General features: G+C 44.7%; 1 protein-coding gene across 1 annotated transcript; it reads left to right on the forward strand.

The window, feature by feature from the left end:
* The first annotated feature begins 1,525 nt into the window (after positions 1-1,525).
* LOC123412747 (ABC transporter G family member 42-like) lies at positions 1,526-20,520 on the forward strand. The gene is made up of 21 exons (XM_045105681.1): positions 1,526-2,071; positions 4,313-4,767; positions 4,932-5,008; positions 6,749-6,802; positions 14,184-14,274; positions 15,234-15,535; positions 15,659-15,940; positions 16,027-16,343; positions 16,428-16,588; positions 16,686-16,801; positions 16,877-17,033; positions 17,124-17,261; positions 17,345-17,520; positions 17,608-17,955; positions 18,218-18,508; positions 18,593-18,676; positions 18,780-18,913; positions 19,029-19,256; positions 19,338-19,509; positions 19,603-19,857; positions 19,944-20,520. The coding sequence occupies exons 1-21, from the start codon at positions 1,695-1,697 to the stop codon at positions 20,211-20,213; spliced, it is 4,485 nt and encodes a 1,494-aa protein (XP_044961616.1). The 5' UTR covers positions 1,526-1,694; the 3' UTR covers positions 20,214-20,520.
* Positions 20,521-23,867: the final 3,347 nt, after the last annotated feature.

Raw genomic sequence — 23,867 nt, forward strand, 5'->3', positions numbered from 1 at the left:
TTGTCTTGCAACAACTCGTCAATGTCCGAATCGTCGGATGACGACCAATCCTACGAATCCGACAATGAGTCCATCTACATACCAAGTGGCTACAATTAGTGCCAATGAAGCAAAAATTTAAAACTTAAAACGTAAAAAGAAAATCTCACCGGGGAGCGGTGGGCGGCGGCGGTGGCCGGGGCGGGGAGGGGCGGCGGGGCGACGGCCGGAGCGCGGGGCGGCGGCGGGGCGAGATGCGGAGGGCGGCGGGCGCGGAGGGGCAGCGGCCGGGGCGCGGAGGGGCGGTGGGTCGACGGCTGGGACGCGAAGGGGCGGCGGGGCGACGGCCGGAGCGCGGGGCGGCGGCGGGGCGAGATGCGGAGGGCGGCGGGCGCGGAGGGGCAGCGGCCGGGGCGCGGAGGGGCGATGGGTCGATGGCCGGGGCGCGAAGGGGCGGCGGCGGCCGAGCGAATTCCTCCCGCGCGGGGGAACCAACTGCCTCCCGCGCGAGGTGGGAAAATGAGTGCGGGTTGGGGACAGTTCCCCCCCCCCCCCCCCCCCCCAACCCTCACTTCTACAGGCTGGGAAGGGTTTGAGGGTTGGATCTCTAATTTTTTTTACGGGTTTAAGGGTTCTAGTCTACGCCGTTTTTCCGATGAAAATTGTAAAAAAGCGGTTATTTTTAAGGGTTCGAAGGTTCTACTAAAGATGCTCTAAGCACTGCAAACGACAGATTCCACAAATGAACACCACCTAGTGAGGTAACAACCAGCCTGCTGCACCAATCGTGACACTTGCCATAGCCATACGCATGTGTGCACTACAAAACGAACCCGGCACCATCACCGTACTTGCCCGTCAAAGATTCTACTATCTTATCGCTCGTTATCAGTTAACCTTTTTCTTGAGTATCTTATCGCTCGTTATCAGTCACAGTAACTTCGACCCACTAGCCAGTTTTTTTGAACGGTCGACCCACTAGCCAGTTGTTGCAACAAACTAGCAGCGACACGACGAGGTCGTTTGTGTGCGGAAATCCAAGGCGACTTTGGCCGGGGAAGCCCTGGTGGCGCCGTACGTCGTCGTCGATGGCATCACGCAGCCACCAACCGCGCCTGCGCCCGTTTCCATGCATCATCAGCCACCAAGTTCCGCGGCGCTCTGTCTATCTCGAGACGGTTTCAATGGGGGACTGCGACTGGCGGTAAACTAGGACGAACTACCCGGTCGTCGATGCGTCCGCAGTTGCGCAGTTCACTGAACTGCAACAATTTGCACTGTCGAGCAGCGACGCTAGGTTTGTTTAGTGCCGCACGAAATGTCGAGAAAGTCCGATGTGCTGCTACCTACCTCCATCGGCGCATCCGTTGTCCATGCCGAGCAGCAGTAGGCCGATCGTCGTCCCCGGGGATGTGGATTTCGTCAATTAACTGCTTCAGAAGGCTTACCGCGTCGTGCAAAGAGAGTTGCTATACGTACGACGTCTGTACGATCAGACTGGCCTGGTTATGTGGGCCGCATACAGAGAGCTGCTATAAAGTGCGGCGGGCGCGCCACCCCCCGACTCTGCCCTCCGCTAGCCCAGCAAACGCAAACAGATCGAGCTAAAGCTAGCGAGTGAGCAGTGAGCACAACCGCTCGCTGCCCACAGGCAAGCGCTATACCTCCTCCGATCGCGCGCGCGGGCCGGATAATCAAAGCTCGCCGCGAGCGCGATGGAGCGGGTGTGGGACTCGGGGCGGTGGATGAGCCGGAGCATCAGCCGTGGCATGGGGACGGATAACTGGGGCGTCGACGAGGCGTTCCTGCACGGCGGCGGCGGCGGCGGGAGCAGGGCAGGCAGCGAAGACGACGAGGAGGCGCTGCGCTGGGCCGCCATCGAGCGCCTGCCCACCCACAGCCGCATGAGGACCGCCATATTCTCGGCCGAGGCGCCAGCACAAGGCATGCGGCAGCAGCAGCAGCAGTACAAGGAGGTGGACGTGCGGAGGCTCGACGTCAGCGAGCGGCAGGAGTTCATCGAGCGCGTCTTCCGCGTCGCCGACGAGGACAACCAGCGCTTCCTCCAGAAGCTGCGCGACCGCATCGACATGTACGTTTTACTCCGCTCAGCCTCAGCGCCCATGCAGTGCGCATGCAGGCTGCAGCCCCCTGCTTCATCAAGTTCAAAAAATTCGAATAACTTCATATCTTTTTCCTTCGATTATAACTTTAAGAAAACATTACTACGTAATCCACTTGAGCAACGCGTTTGCAGTTAGTCATTTTGTCATTCATATTCGTGTGTGCTACTAAGTAGAGTGCCTCTTTTTTTCTTTTTCATTTTTTCGAATGACTAAGTACAAGTGCATGAGAACAAAGTTCATGACATCAACACATCAACTTCTTCTTTTGTTGACTAATCTTTGAACTTAATTATTACTCCCTCAGTCCCAAAATAACTGTCTTAACTTTGTACTAGCTCTAGTACAAAGTTGTACGTACTAAGGTTGAGACATTTATTTTAAAACGGAGGAAGTATTATTTTAAACTGTTTGAACTTTAATTTTTTTAGGTCCAATAGGAGAGCACATCAACTTTATGGTATCCAACACAATGAGTACAGTGAGTGGCGGAGCCAGAAAAAATGAGTGAGGGAGACCGAGTTGAACATTTGCACTGTTTTAATCCATGTTGAGGAGTGCCAGCCCACTAACTTGCACTGTTTTAGTAGCAAATAATCATCTTATCACATGCATATTAGGACTAAATCAGTGTTGTTAGGGGGAGCAGGGCCCTGCTGGTCCCCTTGTCTCTACCACTGAGGCCCTGTTTGGATTGTAGTTTTTCTGCTAAATACACTTGTAAAAAATACAGACATCCCATGGTCGTTTTGGTTTCCAGCTAAAAAATGCTCTAGCCCAGTAATTTACACCGGTAAGTTAAATACATTTGTATTAAAATACAGACATACCAAGCGCGTCCTGAGTACAGTCTCCCTCTTTTAAGCATCCTTGTATGAGCGTGACACAGGGAGACATTTTGGCTTCCCGGAACATTTGCTTTCAGATGAACTGTAACACAAAAGTAATAAAATATTTTCAAACATTTCTCTTTTTTTTGTAAATATTTGTGTTAGTGTCGCAATCATGTTTGACAATTTTCACGCAAAACCGAGCTGTAGTATTTTGTCGATGAAATAAATAAATTTGGCATTCAACAAAATGAGTACAGTCTTCCTTTCTTAAGTGCCCTTTTATAAGCGTTACACAGGCAGGCATTTTGGCTCCGAGGAACATTTGATTTCGGATGGATAGTAAAACATAGAAAATAGTAAAATATTTTCAAAATTTTCTTATTTTTTTCTGCATATTCGTGTTAGTGTCGCAAGCATGCTTGACAATTTCATGCGAAACCGAGCTATAATATTTCATCGGTGAAATAAATAAAATTGGCATCCAACAAAATGAGCATAGTCTCCCTTTTTAAGTATCCTTTTATAAGCGTTACACAGGGAGGCGTTTTGGCTCCGGAGAGCATTTGCTCCGGATGAACAGTAACACAAAGGAAATAGTAAAATATTTTTCAAAAATTCTCAATTTTTTGTTAATGTTCGTGTTAGTGTCGCAAACATACTTGATAATTTTTATGCGAAAACCGAGCTGTAGTATTTCGTTGGTGAAACAAATAAATTTGGGGTGACATTTTAGAATAGCATTTGATGTTCATTTTTTTTATTTGCACATGCCAAAATGTTTAACCTTTTTGCGTAAAACTTTGAAGGTAACATTTGGATGCGACTATGAATACGTAAAAGGTTTGTTGGATTTTTTTTACTTTTCAAAAATCATTTCCACGCACTGACACACAGGAGCACCCGGGAGCTAAATTGAATTTGCGCGTTGCAGTCTCTTTATTTCTTGAGCAGTTCCAAGTGTTATTGATGTTGAGATATTAGTTTCTGGTACATTAGTATTTTTTTTCTTGCATAGTTAAGGCATTTTTAACGATCACGTCTTTTGGGATGTTACAAACTGAATTTTCTTTTTGATGGTATTACGAACTGAATTTTGTAACTTGTTATTAGTCTGGTAATATTTGCACTTTTCCATTCTTTTTTCTAATATGCCTTTCTGTGAAGAGATATGTTTTCGTTAGGGAACGTGTCTTTCCGCATATATACATGACTATTTATAGTCCCAATTGCAACATTTGGTAGATCCTCTATTTAATGTGTAACAATTGTTCTATTTAGAGTGTTACTCCTGCTTATTATGAGTTAGTTTTAGAAAAGAGACAGGCTTGCAAGGAAAAAAAATCCAAGCTGAAAATCATCGCACATCTCTGCATGCAGGGTGGGCATCGAGCTTCCAACAGTGGAGGTGCGGTTTGAGCGGCTGACGGTGCAGGCGCAGTGCCAAGTGGGTAGCCGCGCGCTGCCGACGTTGTTGAACACAATGCGCAACACCGCTGAGGGCGCCATGGGCCTCCTCGGCATGCGGCTGGGCCGACAGGCGACGCTCACCATCCTCAAGGATGTCTCTGGCGCCATCCGGCCCTCGAGGATGACCCTCCTGTTGGGGCCGCCGTCGTCGGGGAAGACGACTCTGCTGCTGGCGCTGGCCGGCAAGCTAGACCCGTCGCTGAGGTGCAACGGTGAGGTGGCCTACAATGGGTACCCGCTGGACAAGTTTGTGCCGCAGAAGACGGCGGCGTACATCAGCCAGACCGACGTGCACGTCGGCGCGATGACCGTCAAGGAGACGCTCGACTTCTCGGCCAGGTGCCAGGGCGTCGGCACCAAGTACGGTAAGTGCACCAACCCTTCACCTAGATAGCTAGCTAGCTGTGCATGGATTGCGTGGAGAATTAAATTTCAATCGGAGGACTTTGCTGGCTTGGCTTTTTGGTGCAAGTGGTGGTGAATGATTGAGGGTTCTGAATGATGGGGTGACAAATATATTCTGATGCAGATCTCCTGACCGAGCTGGCGAGGAGGGAGAAGGAGGCCCGCATCCGGCCCGAGCCGGAGGTTGACCTTTTTATGAAGGTATTAAGTAGTTTTTCAGAGGTGACTCAAAAAAAATATTTTTTAGAGAAAGATATTAACATCTTGGCGTTGTTGGAGTCTAGCCTACTGAAAATGATTACAGACATTTAGTTTTGAGATATTATTACCACACTGCAAACATAAAGTATCAATTTAACGTTCAGAGGAATTTTGGTAATAAGTTAAACAAAAGTATTTATTGAAAAAATACTATCTCAAGTCAATTCTTATATAGTTTCGTCTCTCTTTTATTTAGATAGGCCCATCTAAAAAAACACCTGTACCCATCTAGAATTTAAAAATAATGGTTCAATATTTAGGAATAGAAAATGCCCAATATCCAATAGTTATATGCACGTGTGTCTTTCACCTTCTCTGTTCAATTATTAACCCAACTATCAACAATTAATATGTAGTGCTACCTGTAGTTAATTTGTAGATAACCCGTGCGTTATGGTGAAACTTCTATCAAACTTTAGGGAGATGTTGTATGAGGAAGGAAGAATCTAAGATGCATATTGCAACAATTAGCATATGTATGCATAATATGCATGGAACTAATTGAATGGACATAAATATATATAGGTGCGATGGTAGTACTAGTCTTGTAGCTTGAAGCCTCAATTGCTTGATACATAAGGAAAACAAAGAGGTTTTTGGATCCAATGGATGTATCAGATTATTCGGTAAAATTGAATAACTTTCTAGTTGTCAATCAATATGGCATGCCGTACATATAGGCAAGATGGAGGTTCTATATATATCACATTTACTCCCTCCGTCCCACAATGTATAGTGTTTTTGCAAGCTAGCATAACTTGCAAAAACATTTTACATTATGGAACGGAGGGAGTAGTGGACAAGGGATAACTTATTGTAGCACCTGAAGCTGGAACAGAAAAAACCATACCAAATAGATCAATAACACAATTCACATAGAGGAAAGTAATATAACGATAACACAAAGGAAATATCGAAACAACTAGCTAGCTAGCTGCACTCACCACCAATAGCGATGGTGGAGAAGAGTTATTTCATTGCTTGGCCGATGGAGCTTACAATATATTGTATAGTTAGAACCTAGAAGCGCAAATGGAACACGCCACATCCATATTCTGCATTCAGACTTCAGAGTGTTACTAGTTAATTCAGGTAGACTAATCCTCGATACCAAATTTCTCTCCTTGGGTATTCCATCGAAAAAATGGTGCAACCTACTGATTCATTTAAGGATACACTTATTCAGCAGCAAGATTGTACAATTGTAGAAACATAGTCAGAAAAGCCAAACGCAAAAGGAAGCAAATCTCAAATCTTCTGTTGTTGTACCAATCCTATACAATTTTAGAAACATTCAAATCAAGATAAATTTGGAACTATAGTAGGAAAAATCACTAGTGGGAGGCAACTATTTAGGAATAGATGATTCTCCACACACCACACCACATGCATGAGATAACAAATTGACGATGCGATGGACATACATAACTTGCCAATGTGGCATGTTTGGAAAAAAAATCTAGATAGTTGGTTGGAGTACCTATTTAGAAATAGAGGATGACACTTGTGTTCCATCGATGGTTGACAAAAAAAGGAATGGTTGACAAAAAAGGAAGCATCCTATGAAATGAACTTATTTAAGTAATGCGTAATACTAGTAGGCTAGTAGCCAACCATGTTTTGCTTCCAAGCATACGTTTTCTGCAACATGCACTTCAATGATGTATTTATTATCTCCAGGGCACTTCAATGGAAGGAGTTGAGAGCAGCCTTCAGATAGACTACACCCTCAGGGTACAATTCTTTTTATTACAACAACTTTAGCAAATTCCTTTAAAACTATTTTGAAGTACATTATATTTTTTAAAATGTTATGGGGCAACTATGCAAACTCAGATTACCTAAACTACAAGCTTCATAACTTTCTTCTCTCATGTTTCTCCATGTGTGTCCAAATACAAATATTTCAACTTGTATATGGCGTATTAGTATTAACCAATAGCTTTCACATTTCAACCTCAAGCACTTCAACAACAATGCGAATGCGTCATTTTGAATTTGGAACTTGAAATCTAAACATTGTACATATATTGTATGGCGTATTATGTTGTCACTTCAACAACAACAACAACCTCAAGCACTCCAACAACAACTTAACCCCCTTCTAAACAATGTATATCATATTATGTTGAATTACTCGCAAAATAAAAACATGCTTCTAGTTTACATATTGGTAGTCTATAAATACTTAGACTACGTAGGACGATCATGGTGGTGGTCGTCGGGATACTCGTTCTTTCGCTGCTCTAGCTTGGCCTGATAGATGACCCATCAGACGGGGTCTTGAGTGCGAGACTTGGGTGCAGCAAGACCCCAATCCGATAAGGTGGGAAGCTCCTTCTCGTCCTTGGCTTTGACGCAGAAATTGGAGGTGATCTCCCATTCCGGATAGGTGTGGCGGGATTGCATTACATACAAGTGATGAGCTCCTTCTCGGGCCCAACCTTGACGGGTTCCATCTCCAAGGCGACCTTCGTTGCGTCATCCATGCCACACAAGTCGTGGTTTCTCATCAAAGTCACATGCATGGGAGTCGACAAGGGAGGAGGAAGCCACAATGACTAGCTAATCCAAGCCTTCGTAGAGAGATGCTACGGGGGCACAATGGCATGGTGTTCTCTATTAACTAGGAGGGGGTGCTATGTCCATCTCCGTGTAAGGTGTGGCCTCATCAAAAGCAGGGAGAGGTGGGGTACAAGAGGAGGAAGCATGTACGACCACACATGTGAACCACATGACAGTGCGAGAGCGGGGCGTCTGAGTGACATGCATCAAGCCGTCAACTAAAGGCGAAGGCAGCCTCGGATTTGGGGATGGATGAAGGGACGAGAAATGAGGCAAGGTGAGAGGTGTTGACATTTTATAGGCGTAGGCGACAGACAGACGGGAAAGGAGGGGGTAACGAAAAAATGAGGCATCGTGGGCGGAAAAAGGAAGGGAAGATGGGAAACCGAGGCAATGCGGGAAGGAAACATGGAGGTCGCTTCGCATGATATGCTTTATGATGGCTCGAGCCTTTTGAGAGAAACGGTCGGCAGGAGAGAAATTTGTTCTACTTTATTATTTGTTGTAAAGAAATTGTTTCAAACTGATTTGTTCGATTATTTTCTAGTTTCAAAGTGTGTCATTATGTTTCATTGTGTACCAACAAAAAAGTGCAATTATACATACAATGAGAAGAAAAAGTTGATGAAATATTTTGAAACAACACAAATTTAGAAAAACAACCAAAAAAGTAGGACAAATCTCAAAGCAACCACAGACGGCGGATCTATGGACGGGATACCCCGTGCGTGGTAGAATTGATTTTGTCCGATCAAAGACACTATTGGTGTGGGCTGGGAGCTCGGTGAAGCTAAAATTTTCTTGCTGCCATAGAGTCTCGTGTTTAACACGCACTCTAAAAGTCCCCACCCTCTAACCATAAAGGCTAGAGCTAGTTTTTAATTTTTTTAGTGAGACAGGAGGCTATAAATAATATGATAGAGAACATTATTTTTGTTTTACACATTTTGGTTGCCATTCCCTTCAGATAATGGAAGACTCTATTTGTTTCACCCTTAGTTGGCTTCGAATAATTCGTGAATTCACTTCACTAGCAGAATCAACTATGTCATCGAAGTAGTACATTTGAACGTATTTCAGACAATTGCATTGAAAATGGCATGAACCCAGATTTAGGGCCAATTGCTTTGAGCTATCATGTGAAAATAAGCTCCAGGTGAGCTCTTGCGGAAATAACCACCAAATAATAAGCCATCCAGCTTTTTTAATGCCCGTCTTTTCAGCTTATTTGTGGTATAATCACGACCAGGAGGAGGGGAGGGGAACAAGGGCGCATCGGCCGGAGTGGGGCGGCGTCCGTTGAAGTGGGGCGACAGCCGATGGGGATCATCGAAGGATGAAAGACATCATGAGGAGCTCCTGCTTCGGCTCGAGCCAAGACCGGACATAAAGGATTGGTGGGAGATGGATTGGCTACCCGTTGTCCATGTCTTGGCGGCATAGGAACGATGGGGTGGGTGGTGGGAAAAACCCTGTCGATAAAAAGGCATGCAAGTTTGGGCGATGGGCCGATAGTTTTTTCTTCTTCTTTCGAACATGAAGGTAGTACTACACAGTAGCATTTTCTCTGCATAAATAATACAAAGGTTAGTGACACATAAATATACACCTTCGTTTTTAAGTGAGCTTCTGTCGGAAGCATACTACCCAGTTTTTTTTCATTGTGAAAGAAGTGTACTTGAAAGTAAGTTAAGCCAAACACACGTGTTTTGCACTTTTGGATTATTTGGCAATAAGCTAATGTAAGCTGCAAAGAACTGTCCCTTAATTTCACTAGAAAATACTACTTCATTCGTTTTTAAATATAAGACCTTTTGAAAATTTCAATACAAACGAGATACGAATGAAAATCACATTTTGATTTATACAGTACTATACTCCTTCAGGTTCTAAATATAAGTATTTTTTAGAGATTTCACTAAGAGACTACGTACTGAGCAAAATGAGCGAATCTACACTTTAAAATATGTCTATGTAGTCTTTTAATGAAACATCTAAAAAGATTTATATTTAGGAACGGAGGAAGTATTTAGGAAATGTAGGGGGGAGCTGTTTGTTTCGGCATCTTGCTACTTCCTCCATTTTTATATACAAGGTCATAAACAGAAATTACAAGTACCAAGGTCAAATTTAATATATGTTTTACTTCCTTTGTCCGAAAATCCTTGTCTTAGATTTATTTAGATTTAAACGTATTTAGTCATGTTTTAATATTTTGATACATCTATTTTTAGATAAACTTAAAACAATTTTTTAGGACAGATGGAGTATAATTTAACTTTTTTTTCGTTTACTAAAACCATTAATATACTGCATACATGCAAGAACACTCTCTGGAGAAAATAGTTGAGTGTCATTATGATTATATACATGTAAATATTAAACAAATTGTTAATTCAAAAAACATCATTAATATTTGCCTGATTACTGTTGATGACCTTATATCACTAATAGAAAAAGGGCCTTTTGTCCCGGTTCGTAAGGGCCCTCTATCCCGGTTTTAGAACCGGGACTAAAAGGTCGTTACTAATGCCCTCGGCCTTTAGTCCCGGTTCTTACATCAACCGGGACAGATGGGCCTCCACGTGGCCGTTGCGGCCAGGTCAGGCAGGGGGACCTTTAGTCCTGGTTGGTGACACCAACCAGGACCAAAAGGCATCCACGCGTCAGCACCTGGCTGAAGCTGAGGTTTTTTTTAAAGGGGCTGGTTTAGGGGTTAATTTAGGCGTGACAGACCGTAGGCCCTGTTTGGGACCGCTTTGCTCCATCAAAAGCAGCTCCGCTCCACCAAATCCACTTTGAAGCAGTTTCATACGGAAGTTGTAGCTCTTTCAAAGAGAATGTTTGGCTTTTATCCAGCTTCAGCTTCACGAATGGAAAATTTGGTGAAAAGGATCTATTTGATTGGATGAGAGGGAGAAACGAAGGGGTATCCACTTACGGGTGGCAGTGGTGGGTGATTTCGCTATTTGATTGTGCTGTCAAATATATATATATATATATATATATATATGTGTGTGTGTGTGTGTGTGTGTGTGTGTGTTGTGAAATAATATAAAACAAAAAAACAGGTACTATATGGGCTCTTTGCCGTCTGCGAGCTGATGGGAAAGACCTATGCCATCAGCTGGCAGATGGCAAAGGTGCCACATGGCATCCAGCCGTGCATCCTGGGGTGTCTATATAGGCTCTTTGCCGTATGCCTCCAGGGTGGGCAGACGGCAAAGAAGAGGGCACAAAGGAGGGGGGAGGAGTAGGCAGACGGCAAAGACTGGAGGGGGGGAGGAGGAGGCAGACGACAAAGAATAAGGGGGAGGCAGACAGCAAAGAATAAGGGGGAGGCAGACGGCAAAGCCTCCATTAACCCCTAACGGAGGCAACGCCTGTTGGCTGCCGTCTCGAGCACTTTGCCGACTGCTCCTATGGAAAGCCGACGACAAAGAGCTTTGTCGTCCGCTTTGGGAGGACAGACGGCAAAGAAGGTACGATGCCGTCGTAGGCTGACGCAGAAATTTTACCGACTGTGAGATTCTTTGCCGTCTGTGGTATTCGCTTTGCCGTCCGGGATTTAGTCTTTGCCGTGTGTGATGACAGACGGCAAAGAAGCTGATTCCTGTAGTGAGAGGGGAGAAACAAAGGGGTATCCACTTACGGGTGGTAGTGGTGGGTAATTTCGCTCCAACTCCAGCTTCTACAATTTTATGGAGCACCTCCTAAAGAGCTTCGTAAAAAACAAGAAGTTGGACCCCAGATTCTAGTTTTTTTGTGGAGCTGTATATCGTGAAGCTATCCCGTTTGGCTTATGTTTTCTAGAGCGGAGCTGGATTTTTTGAAGTAGAGCAGTCCCAAATAGGCCCTAAATCTAGACAAATCTCAGGAAAAATGAAGCTCCGAGGTCGAGCTTCGAGAGGAGAAAGCTTAACTAGTGTGGCTCGGGCATTTCATCGAACACCTCATGTGCATAGGAGGTGAGCTAGTGCACCCAAATGTCCTTCCCTCGCCGGCCAAAAAAAAGCAGAGTGCTCTGCCGCGGCGATGGGTATATATAGGCAAATTATTTGTCCTGGTTCGTGGCATAAACCGGGACTAAAACCCCCCTTCTATACCGGTTCAAGGCACGAACCGGTACCAATGGATGTGGGCCAGGAGCGCGGCCCATTGGTCCCGGTTCGTGCCTAGAACCGGAACAAATGGGTCCAGACGAACCGGGACCAATGCCCACGAGGCCCCGGCCGCCCCCCTAGGCTGATGAACCGGGACTAATGCCCCCCATGGGTCCCGGTTCGTGAAGAACCGGGACTAATGGGTTGGCCAGGCCAGGACCAAAACCCTGTTTTCTACTAGTATATAGATACTAGCAAAAGGACCCGTGCGTTGCAACGGGAGAAAAACAATTATAATCTCCAATGATGCTGATCATATTATATCTTTAAAATTTTAGGACATTTCTTGAAATGCATGAACATTTCTTGAATTAGCAAACATTTTTTTCAATTGCACTCAAAAAATAACACACAAACTTTTTTTCAAAATCATGGACTTTTATTGTTTTCACCAACATTGTTCTCAAAATTATGAACATTTTTCTGAATATGCAAATATTTTTACAAAAATCCTGAGCATTTTTTGAATTCACAAACATTTTATATTTTCTTCAAACTTTTATTTCAAAATTCCCAGTTTTGTAAATTGAAAAGTTTTTCAAAGTTCTAAATTATTTAAACAAAAAAATGGAACAGAAAAATGAAAATAAAAAATGAGACTAAAAACAGAGGCACACTGTTTTTAAGATTTTTACACGCACTTTTGTTTAAAATCATTGACTTTTTTTATTTTATTGACATTTTCTCAAAGTTTAAACATTTTTTTATATGCAAACATTTTTGAAAACTCCTGAGTAGTTTTTGAATTCTCAAAGAAATATGTTTTTTTGAATATTTTATTTCGAAATTCTTAGTTTCTTAAAATTGAGAAAAGTTGTTTGAAGTTTTAAATTATTTAAAGTAGAAAAACAAAATGGAACTGAAAAGAAAAATAAAAAACTAAACTAAAAAAACAGGCGCCCACGCATGGGCCGGCCCAAACAAATGTGCTGCATCTTTTTCCAACGCCCAGAGCGTAATATAGGAGGTGCCTACATGGGCCGGCCCAGTCCGGTGATTTTCTTGTGTGAAGCGTTTTTTATAACTTATAGGTGGCATTGGCGGGTAATTTTAGTCAACTTTAAGTACAATTTGGATGACGTACGGAAGAAGCACTATTTGCTTTATTTATTTTTTGAGGAAAGGCCATCATGGCTAGCTTTATTAACTCAAATAATCAAAACATCATTTATCAAGTGGCTAACTAAGAACTCAAGAGGTTCATTAGTCCAATTGTCCTCAACTTTATTACAGAAACTAAACTTTGCTAGCTCATGAGCTACTGAATTAGCTTCATGAAAACAATGAGAAAAGATGACATTTCCTATAGATGTAGCCATATCTATGCACTCAGCGAAGACAGCCGCTGCTGCATCCCACCACTGATCTTGCCCTTGGCAACACTTGATGACGCTCAAAGAATCTGATTCCGCTTCTACCCTGTTAAAGCCCAAGGAGTTCACCAAATGTAAACCATCTCGCATTGCCATTGCTTCAATCGTGACAACGTCAGCTGGGAAGGGAATGGATCTGTAAAACCCTGCAATAAAGCCATCCTTTTTATCTCGTAAGATACCTGCAGTAGAACCCGATCCTTCATCTGAATGGAATGAAGCATCCACATTTAGCTTTATAAATCTTGCCTCTAGTCTCTTCCACTTGTGTTTCACCGGTTCCCTCTTCTTTGATAAAGATTTATTAGTAGGTAAGATAAGATAAGATAAGATAAAATGTACTCATTCCGTTTTAAAATAAGTAACTCTTAAAAATTATTTATTTTAGAACGGATGGAATATATTTCATAGTGGTTTGTATAAGTTGAAACACACGGGGTCGAAGAACGCCGCCGCGTCCCGGGACCGCCCCCCGGGCTTGCTGCACTAGCCAGCGCATCGCTGTTGCCACCTGGTCGCCAACGCCACACCACGCCACCATGCGTCAATCACCGCGGCTCTCCCATAGCTGGATATGCGCTTATGGAACGCCGGACCACGCTCGAGGTCGAGGCACCACGAGGCCCGCCGGCGACCTCGTTGCAGGGTGCCGGCGAGGCACAGAGCAGCCCCTGGCGAAACGAGCTCCCCTCGAAGGCAGCGCGAAATGCTATCCACTCGTCCTGCTGATGCCAAATTGCCAATGCCATGGCCGGATCAGCACAGCGCGCCTGCGACTGAGATCGTGACATGCCCATGGCCTGTTTGCTTTTATGCCCAGCCAAGACCGCTGCTTTTCCTGCATGCCGGGTAACGGTTGCTATCACCTATCAAGCCATGAACCCTAGTTTGACGCGGGTTAACGAATGACTTCAACGAAACGAAAGTTTACCCTGATTACCTTGACTGCGATGGACGTGGACGTGATAATCAAATGTTTGTTTTTGACTGTTTTATTTGTTTTGCTGGGAGCAGATATTGGGGTTGGACATATGCGCGGACACCATCGTCGGCGACCAGATGCAGAGGGGCATATCCGGTGGCCAGAAGAAGCGCGTCACCACCGGTAATCTCATCATCGTGTCATGCTTATTTCATCATTTGTCACATGCACATGCAAAATGACTGAAGAAGGTTGAGCTGCTGCTTCCAGCATTGGTTTCTTTCCTTTTAGAGGCCAGCAAGGGGAGAGAAGCGCGGATGGACGTCAATTTGGATCTAGGCGAAAATTAGAACGCCCTCCTGAAAGAGTTTGCTAAAATGTTGGTCTTTCTAGACTTTGTGGTTTACGTACAAACGACCGCCACGATCCAACTTCTAGATCAACTAATCACGACACTGACATGGTAGAGTTTCTTGCCTGTTCTTTTAGGATTTAGCAGCAGCCTATGCCATAGAATTATTATGTGATGACAATTTACCGAGTTACTAAAAACTGACCAGAAGTGCAGGGAATAACATATGGCCGAAAATGTTCATGGGGATTTGACATTACGGGCAGGTTGCAGTTTACGTATGTTGCCACTTGCTAACTGATCATTCTTGCATGAGTAGTTTTTCCGGCCTGTTCTGCTTTTCTACAAACAAGACAGACCCATTACATATTTTGTTTTCAAATTGTATGTTGTATTTCTTCTTTATGGAAGGGCATTGCTTCTGCCAATTTTCCAAGCAAAGAAAATACATTCCACATAATTGAAGCCAAAAGTACAATCCACAAAGCAGCTTGGTTTTTAGCTTAGAAATGTATACCAACGCGAAAGGAACAATTTCCAATAATTTCACGCGGATTTTGTGTTGAGGGGTCAATTGTCGGTGTCAGCATGAGATTGCTTGTTATCAAACTGTATTAATTTCTTAATTAAAAAGCTAGAACTCCTGCCATGTTCCTTGAAAATAGTAATAATAATTACAATTATTATTATTAGTAATAGAGTAATAATAACTGATTGATGAATTAGAGGAATTTCGGAACATCGCCAGGAAGCATGTTTTTGAAATAATTTTAATCATTCGCATTTGCAGGAGAAATGATTGTCGGTCCGACAAAGGTGCTATTCATGGATGAGATATCAACTGGGTTGGACAGCTCCACCACCTTCCAGATTGTCAAATGTCTGCAGCAGATTGTGCACTTGGGCGAGGCCACGATCCTCATGTCCCTACTCCAGCCAGCCCCTGAGACCTTTGAACTCTTTGATGATATCATCCTCCTGTCAGAAGGCCAGATTGTTTACCAGGGACCCCGTGATTATGTCCTTGAATTCTTTGAGTCCTGTGGCTTTCGCTGCCCAGAGCGCAAGGGCACCGCAGACTTTCTTCAGGAGGTAACGCCAAGCAGTAGCCTAGTTATTACTATGTTCCTGAAATTCCATGTCAATTTTTTTTTGAAGGAACAAATGTTCCACGTTATGATATAAATGAAAGCGTTGTATCTGTCTAATTCTCAGGTCACATCAAAGAAGGATCAGGAGCAGTACTGGGCTGACAGGCGGAGGCCGTACCGATACATTTCAGTCTCGGAATTTGCTCAGAGGTTTAAGCGGTTTCATGTTGGGCTACAACTCGAGAACCATCTCTCTGTTCCATTTGACAAGAGCCGCAGCCATCAGGCTGCCCTTGTCTTCTCCAAGCACTCGGTGTCAACTCGAGAGCTCCTCAAGGTATCCTTTGAGAAGGAGTGGCTCCTCATAAAGCGCAATTCGTTTCTTTACATCTTCAAGACCATACAGGTAGGCATAATTTTCATGTCCATATCGCCACTTCTTAAAATCCACAATGCAAAGGACTTGACATTATTTCTCGGTGAACTCTGAAGCTCATCATTGTAGCCCTTATTGCGTCAACGGTATTTGTAAGGACCAAGATGAACACAAGGAATTTGGATGATGGTTTTGTCTACATTGGAGCACTGATTTTTACTCTGGTTGTCAACATGTTCAATGGTTTTGCTGAGCTCTCTTTGACCATCACAAGGTTGCCTGTGTTCTACAAGCACCGGGACCTCCTCTTCTACCCTGCATGGATATTCACACTACCGAACGTAGTTCTCACAATCCCATTTTCAATTATTGAATCCACAGCCTGGGTGGTTGTCACATACTACACTATGGGATTTGCCCCAGAAGCTGGCAGGTACATATCGAATAGACAACACTTTGTTATGTGAACCAGAAACTACCACTTTTGTGACCGCTAAATTGCAATCTTTGTCCGCAGGTTTTTCAAGCAGTTGCTACTTGTGTTCTTGATCCAGCAGATGGCTGCTGGGCTTTTCAGAGCAATTGCTGCACTCTGCAGATCCATGATCATTGCTCACACCGGAGGAGCCCTGTTCCTTCTCTTCTTCTTTGTCCTTGGAGGCTTTCTTCTGCCAAAAGGTCGATTACTTATCTTGTTCATTTTTACTTCGCACTGACTTCTGCAGGTCAGTGCTGCAGCTTTGCTGACTAGTCCTTTGCTCTCCATTGTTAACAGACTTCATCCCAAAATGGTGGATCTGGGGCTATTGGATTTCACCGCTGGTGTATGGATATAATGCTCTAGTAGTGAATGAATTCTATGCTACTCGGTGGATGGACAAGTTTGTAACGGTTAGCTCACTGCAGCACTGATCTTTCACTGATTGACGTGCATGCTTTTCTAACAAGCTGTGTTAATGCTGATAGGACAAGAATGGTGTGTCAAACAGACTAGGTATAGCTATGCTAGAAGGCGCGGACATCTTCACTGACAAAAACTGGTTCTGGATTGGAGCAGCAGGGCTGTTAGGTTTCACAATCTTTTTCAATGTGCTCTTCACTATGTCCCTCACGTATCTGAATCGTAAGTACTGGAACATTAATCTAAGTACCTCCTGAATTCTTATAATTAAATTTTGATCATTATGTGACCCACTTACTCTTTATTTATTAGCCTTGGGCCAACCACAAGCTGTTATATCTGAAGAAACTGCAAAGGAAGCAGAGCGCAATGGCCTCCCAAGAAAGGCAGTTAGTAATGACAGTACAGGAAGAAATGGCAGGATGAAATTGAGGGATGGTTCCAGTAATAGTAAGCAATTCTGACTGAAGTCATACGAAAATATGATAGAATAAGTAAAATTTCTAAAATTGATGAGTAAAACTGTATTTCAGAGGAAATGGGAGAGATGAGACTTATGACTCGTTTGGGCAATAGTTCATCAAATGCGATTTCACGAGTCAAGTCTGTTGGCAGAAATGAATCTGCCCCAAGAAGAGGAATGGTTCTTCCATTCTCCCCTCTATCCATGTGTTTTGAGGATGTGAACTACTATGTCGACATGCCTGCAGTGAGCACCTTTTATGTTGTCATGTTATTATCTTAACTTTCTCAATTTAAAATCTGGAATATTTCCGAGCACCTTTTATCTATATAGGAAATGAAACAACAAGGAGTGACGGATGATAGGCTCCAATTGTTACGTGAGGTTACTGGATCATTTAGACCAGGTGTGCTAACAGCGCTCATGGGAGTCAGTGGAGCTGGAAAGACGACTCTTATGGATGTTTTAGCTGGAAGAAAGACTGGAGGTTATATTGAAGGAGATATCAGAATTTCTGGTTATCCAAAAAATCAAGCAACATTTGCAAGGATTTCTGGTTATTGTGAGCAAAATGATATCCATTCACCTCAGGTCACAATTAGAGAATCTCTGATATACTCTGCCTTCTTGCGTCTTCCTGAAAAGATCGGAGTTCAAGATATCACTGATGATATCAAGATAGTAAGTCGTGTCTTTTTGCCTCCCGGAATGCTATATCATTAGTCGTTTCTCAACTTATATTGGAATATCAAATCATTTTGCTACTTCAGCGAGTTGTATTAAGAAGTTTCATTAGCTTTATAATCAGCGTATACCTCCTTGATCTTGGTTTAAGTTAATTAGATGTTTGAGGTTTGATAAATATGTCAAGAAACATTCATGTAAATTGGAAGTTTTTGTTTGCTTTATCGAGCTCGTATCTTACATGTTTCATTGGTTTCAGCAATTTGTTGATGAAGTTATGGAGCTAGTGGAGCTCGACAATCTGAAGGATGCTTTAGTCGGCCTGCCAGGAATTTCAGGGCTTTCAACAGAGCAAAGAAAGAGGTTAACAATAGCTGTGGAACTTGTCGCAAATCCATCGATCATTTTTATGGATGAACCAACATCAGGTCTTGATGCAAGAGCAGCAGCAATTGTTATGAGAACAGTGAGGAACACGGTTGACACTGGACGGACTGTGGTTTGCACAATCCACCAACCAAGCATTGACATCTTTGAAGCTTTTGATGAGGTGACTAGTGAACATAGAAAAATAGTTTTAAATGATAGTTCAACTTCTCTACGACTAAGTGATAACTCACGATCTTTTCTGCAGTTGCTATTACTGAAAAGAGGAGGCCAGGTTATATACTCTGGGAAACTGGGTCGCAACTCAGAGGAAATGGTTGAATACTTTGAGGTACAGATAGTTTTACACGATGATGATTTTTTTTCAGTGGGAGATACCATATAAATAACTGCAATCAATTTTTTTTATGTCTAATCTTATGTTTAATGCTTAGGCAATTCCTAGAGTGCCTAATATCAAAGATAAGTACAATCCTGCAACATGGATGCTTGAGGTCAGTTCAGTTGCTGCAGAAGTACGCCTTAATATGGATTTTGCTGACTACTACAGGAATTCAGATCTGTACAAGTAAGCAAAACATGTTTTTTGTCGCATGGACCTCTAGTGTTTTCCTCAAATTTTATAATAGACATAGAACTTTATGTAACAAATTTCTCATGGAATACACCGGCTGTATTTCCAGGCACAACAAGTTATTGGTCAACCGGCTAAGTCAACCAGAATCAGGAACATCAGATCTGTATTTTCCTACAGAATATTCTCAATCGATTATAGGGCAGTTCAAAGTCTGCCTCTGGAAGCATTGGCTGACCTATTGGCGCAGCCCAGATTACAACCTTGTCAGATTTTTCTTCACTTTGTTCACAGCCTTGCTGCTTGGCTCCATCTTTTGGAAGATTGGCACCAATATGTAATTACTGTACTTATCTTCATCCTTGACTCCTTAAACCTAATGTATCAGCATCTGAATTTTTGGTGCCCTATGATGCAGGGGAGATGCCAATACTCTTAGAATGGTCATTGGAGCAATGTACACAGCAGTGATGTTCGTCGGCATCAACAACTGTTCTAGCGTTCAACCAATTGTTTCAGTTGAGAGAACAGTTTTCTACCGGGAGAGGGCTGCTGGGATGTACTCTGCAATGCCGTATGCAATTGCTCAGGTAAGAGTAGAGATAATTGAACACGGTGATAGCTGAAGTAGCAAGGTTGTCATTGGCTTTTTTGGGTATCTCAAGCCTTGTGTTTTGCTTCAGGTTGTCATGGAGATTCCTTATGTCTTCGTCCAAACCTCGTATTACACCCTCATCATATACGCGATGATGGGCTTCCAGTGGACAGTTGTCAAGTTCTTCTGGTTCTTCTTTGTCTCCTACTTTTCCTTCCTCTACTTCACCTACTACGGGATGATGACTGTATCAATCTCACCAAACCATGAGGTTGCAGCCATCTTCGCCGCAGCTTTCTATTCCCTATTCAACCTTTTCTCTGGATTCTTCATCCCGAGACCGGTGAGTTCTGTTTCTTGATTAGAATATTGTTGCAGTTCCTTCTCTCTCCTAAGACCAATAACTTTGTTTGCTCTTGCTTTGTCCAGAAAATCCCCAAATGGTGGATCTGGTACTACTGGATTTGCCCATTGGCATGGACAGTTTATGGGCTCATAGTGACACAATATGGAGACCTGGAAGAGACCATCTCCGTCCCAGGCCAATCGGACCAGACAATCAGTTACTACATAACTCATCATTTTGGATACCATAGGAGCTTCATGGCGGTCGTTGCACCGGTGCTTGTGCTCTTTGCAGTGTTCTTCGCCTTCATGTATGCTATTTGCCTCAAGAAGTTGAGCTTCCAACAACGGTAGTAGGAACTGAAAGCCAACAGACAATTTTTGGAACAAACTCTTCTTTTGTCCTTCCATTTTTGCCAGTGTAAATATGGATGTACTTTTTTTTCTTTCTGGATTCCATATTGATACACAAATATGATGAGGATGCATGCAACCTTCCAGGCTTGTATGAGCAACTCTAGCAGGTTCTGTAAAATCCCCATTATGTATGATGAGCGCACTGTAAAGTAATTTTACAGGCCTTGGAGTGCTGCTAGATCCAGATTCTGTAAAACTGCAGTCTCTATAAAATTTCTTATACATGGGACCCACTTTTCAGCGAGTCTCCGTTTCTGCCCTAATTCCCCACTTCCTCTTCTGCTTTTTTTTAGGCAAACCTCCACCAGCAGTAGCTCGGCGGGAGCGAGAGCTGGATGGGCATGTCGAGGACTGATGAGGGTATTTTGCACACGATAGGCCCATGGTGACTTAAAACCCAGCAAATGCCCACGAAGGTCCAAGCCCACATTCGTCAAGTACTATACCTGTTGAAAGGGAAAAGGGGAGCTCCTATACGACGCGTTCTCCGTCCGACTGCAGAGGAAACGCACAGGACGAGTCAGACCTGGGCTGGCTCACTAGTGAGTTACTGTAGCATCAGATCGAAAATACAGTAAAAGAGAAATACATGCGAGCAAATGGTACTACGGATACTGCATTTTGTAAAAGATGAACCTTTTCAAAAATTTGAACTCATTTAAAACTGAATATTTTTCTGAAAACATGATAATTTTTTCAAATATGCCAACCTTTTTTCAAAAAAATTGAACGCCTTTTGATTTCTGCGAACATTTTTTCAAACTTTTTACTATTTTTTGAAAAGGAAACATTGTTTTGAAAGCGCGAACATTTTTCAGAAATATGAACATTTGCAAACATTTTTTCAAATTCCGAAATATTTTTTCAAATTACAGAACATTTTCTTCAAAAATACGATTTTTTTAATAAAATTCCTCGGAACATTTTTTTGAAAAATCTGAAACATTTTGATAAAATTTCCAGAACATCTTTTCAAATTTTGAACATTTTTCTAAATTTTAAAACATTTTTTAAAATTCCGGAACATTTTTTAAATTCCGGATTTTTTTTGAAAATCCAAAACATTTTGAATCAGAAACAGAAAAAAAGAAACAAAAAAGAATAAAGAAAAAAGAAAACAAAAAAACCGGTTCGGGGAATCTTCTAGAAAGCTCCCAAAAACGAAAAAAACGGTTGGAAACCTCTAGAAGGTTCCCAAAACCGGGATCGATGAAAGTGCTAACGGGCCGGCCCAAACCCTGTCGCTCGTTGGCAACTCCGTCAAATAGGGTTTTCTAGGGAAAAGAGGGATTGGTGGAATAGTTGTTTATTGCTTGAGCCTCATGGACATATATATATAGGAGTACATGATCATCTTGGAGTACAAGTCAAGACAGTAACAAATCATAGTCTATCTATGTTTCCTAAACAACCACGATACTCAACATCCCCTCGTAGTCACAACGGTAGCGACGCAGACGGTGAGACTGGAGATGAATCCGAAGGTTAGCCAACGATCATCCCCCCACAGTCGTAACGGACGACGTATCGCGGAAGTTGTGGCTGGAGTGGAAATCGGCGAGGTTGCTCAAGCAAGGTGGTAGCCCTTTGTGCCGATGTCGAGGTAGTCGAGAGCGTAGGCTGGTGTATCCGTGGTCGAGGTAGCCGTGCGAAGAACGCCTTGGTCGATGTCGAGTCGGGGTAGCCGGTGTCGAGGAAGTTGCCATGGAGTCGCGGGCGCAAGGAAGCGCCGAGTTAGTCATGGGCGCAGTGGTGTCGAAGTAGTGATGCGCCGGGAAGAAGACGTAGTTGAGACGCGTCGCACCGAGTTTTCCAAGCCCAGGGACACATCATGGACGAAGGCACACACCGGTGTTGCCAGCATCGCGCATGCGTAGATGGACGAAGTTGATGTTGACGATGCGTTGCTCCAGGTTTGCCAGGCTGGGAACACACCAGGGACGAAGGCATGCGGCGGTGTTGCCAGCACCGGGCATGCGTAGACGGGGACCTGCACACAACTTATACGCCATGTCGAGGAGGCTAGCAGATAAAGGCTCAATGACGGTTGCGGAGCAAATCGGCGGGGGCCGATGTAGTCTGCGGTGGTCGGGGAAGACGACATCGACGTTGGCGATGAGCTGGTGCTGGACAAAGATGAAGGAGGTGGACGGGCGGCACGACTCGGGTGAGCGAGCTGCAGCAGCGCCAAAGGAGAGCACCACCGACGGCCTAATGGCAGCGGCGGTGGCTGGTTAGGAGCGCGACAGCGATGCCCGAAGTAGGCGAGGAAGAGCCCGACATCATGACGAAAACTGGCGCGAACGATGGTATTCCCATGCCGAAGGAGACGGCGCAATGCAGACCATAGGAAGTCGACGCGCGAGGGACGACCGAGTGAACCGCGCGCCACGGTGCTACGACCCGAAGGGGCGACGAAGCGGCAACGCGCGGGTTGGGGCGACGATGGGAAGACCTCGGGGTGGCAGCGTAGACTGCGTGCCGTGGCGCTACGGCCCAAAGGGGCGACGCAGTGGCGGTGCGCGGGTCGGTGCAGCCACGGGATGACTTCAGGCGGCGATGGGGACAGCGTGCCGCCGCGCTACAACCCAAAAGGGTGGAGTAGCGGCAGGTCACGGGTCGATGCAACCGCTAGGAGAACCACACGGCCGCGATGCTGCGGCCCGATGGGGCGATGCAGCGGCAACACAATGCTCGATCGGTGAAGGGGCGCTCTTTACTCGGGATAGTCTTCACGGGAACTACGAAGACGCGCGCAACCGACAGGCAATATCGGTCGCACGGTGTAGCTGAGGTAGATCGTGGATGGGCGGGTGATCAATCCGACCGTGAGCGAGGTCGGGGACGTCGCTCGATGGAGGCAGTGTGACAACGTCCAAGATGAAGCTGGCGATGACGATCGCAGCTGGAGCTGGCAGTCGACCAGAGGCAGCCGGCGAAGCCGACGCAGCGGATAGCTCGCAGGCGGCCCGAGGCAGCTGGCGAGGCCGACACGGCCGGCCCGAGGAAGCTGACGAGGCCGACGGTCGGAGCCGGCAGTCGGCCAGAGGCAGCTAATGAGGTCGACGCAACCGACAGCGAGCAGCCGGTCAAAGGAAGCCGACGAGGCCGACTTAGCCGGAGACGGGAGCCGACCCGATGCAGCCCATGCGCGAACGTACGAAGCAACGGTGAAGGCGGATGGTGATGAAGCAGTCCCGGTCGGAGAAGGGTGGCAACGGCCGGTGTAGGACGACGACGTTAAGACGCGCTGTCGACGACCAGAAGGGGCCGCCGCATCGTGTGAGGCCGCCGAGTCTGTGTAGAGACCGGATCGCGCCGGTGTCGAAGTAGAGGCGCGGTGGTTGACGGCGACGGCGGGTGACGCGAACCTATCTTAGATCGGAAAACCAAAAAGGAAGAACGTCGATCAAGAGATCAACAAAAGAGAGAAAATCCAAATAAAGAGATCAGAAAAAGACTCTCTAAGGCATCCGATCAACAAGATCGGCGGATGAACCCTAGGTACGGGCGACGCAGCCCCCGGCAGCGGTCATGGAGGCCGACAGCCCCAGGGGCAGCGCGCGGTGCGGAAGCGGCGGACGGCGGCTA

The sequence above is a fragment of the Hordeum vulgare genome, chromosome 7H (genome assembly GCF_904849725.1).
Source record: "Hordeum vulgare subsp. vulgare chromosome 7H, MorexV3_pseudomolecules_assembly, whole genome shotgun sequence".
Taxonomy (NCBI): Eukaryota; Viridiplantae; Streptophyta; class Magnoliopsida; order Poales; family Poaceae; genus Hordeum; species Hordeum vulgare.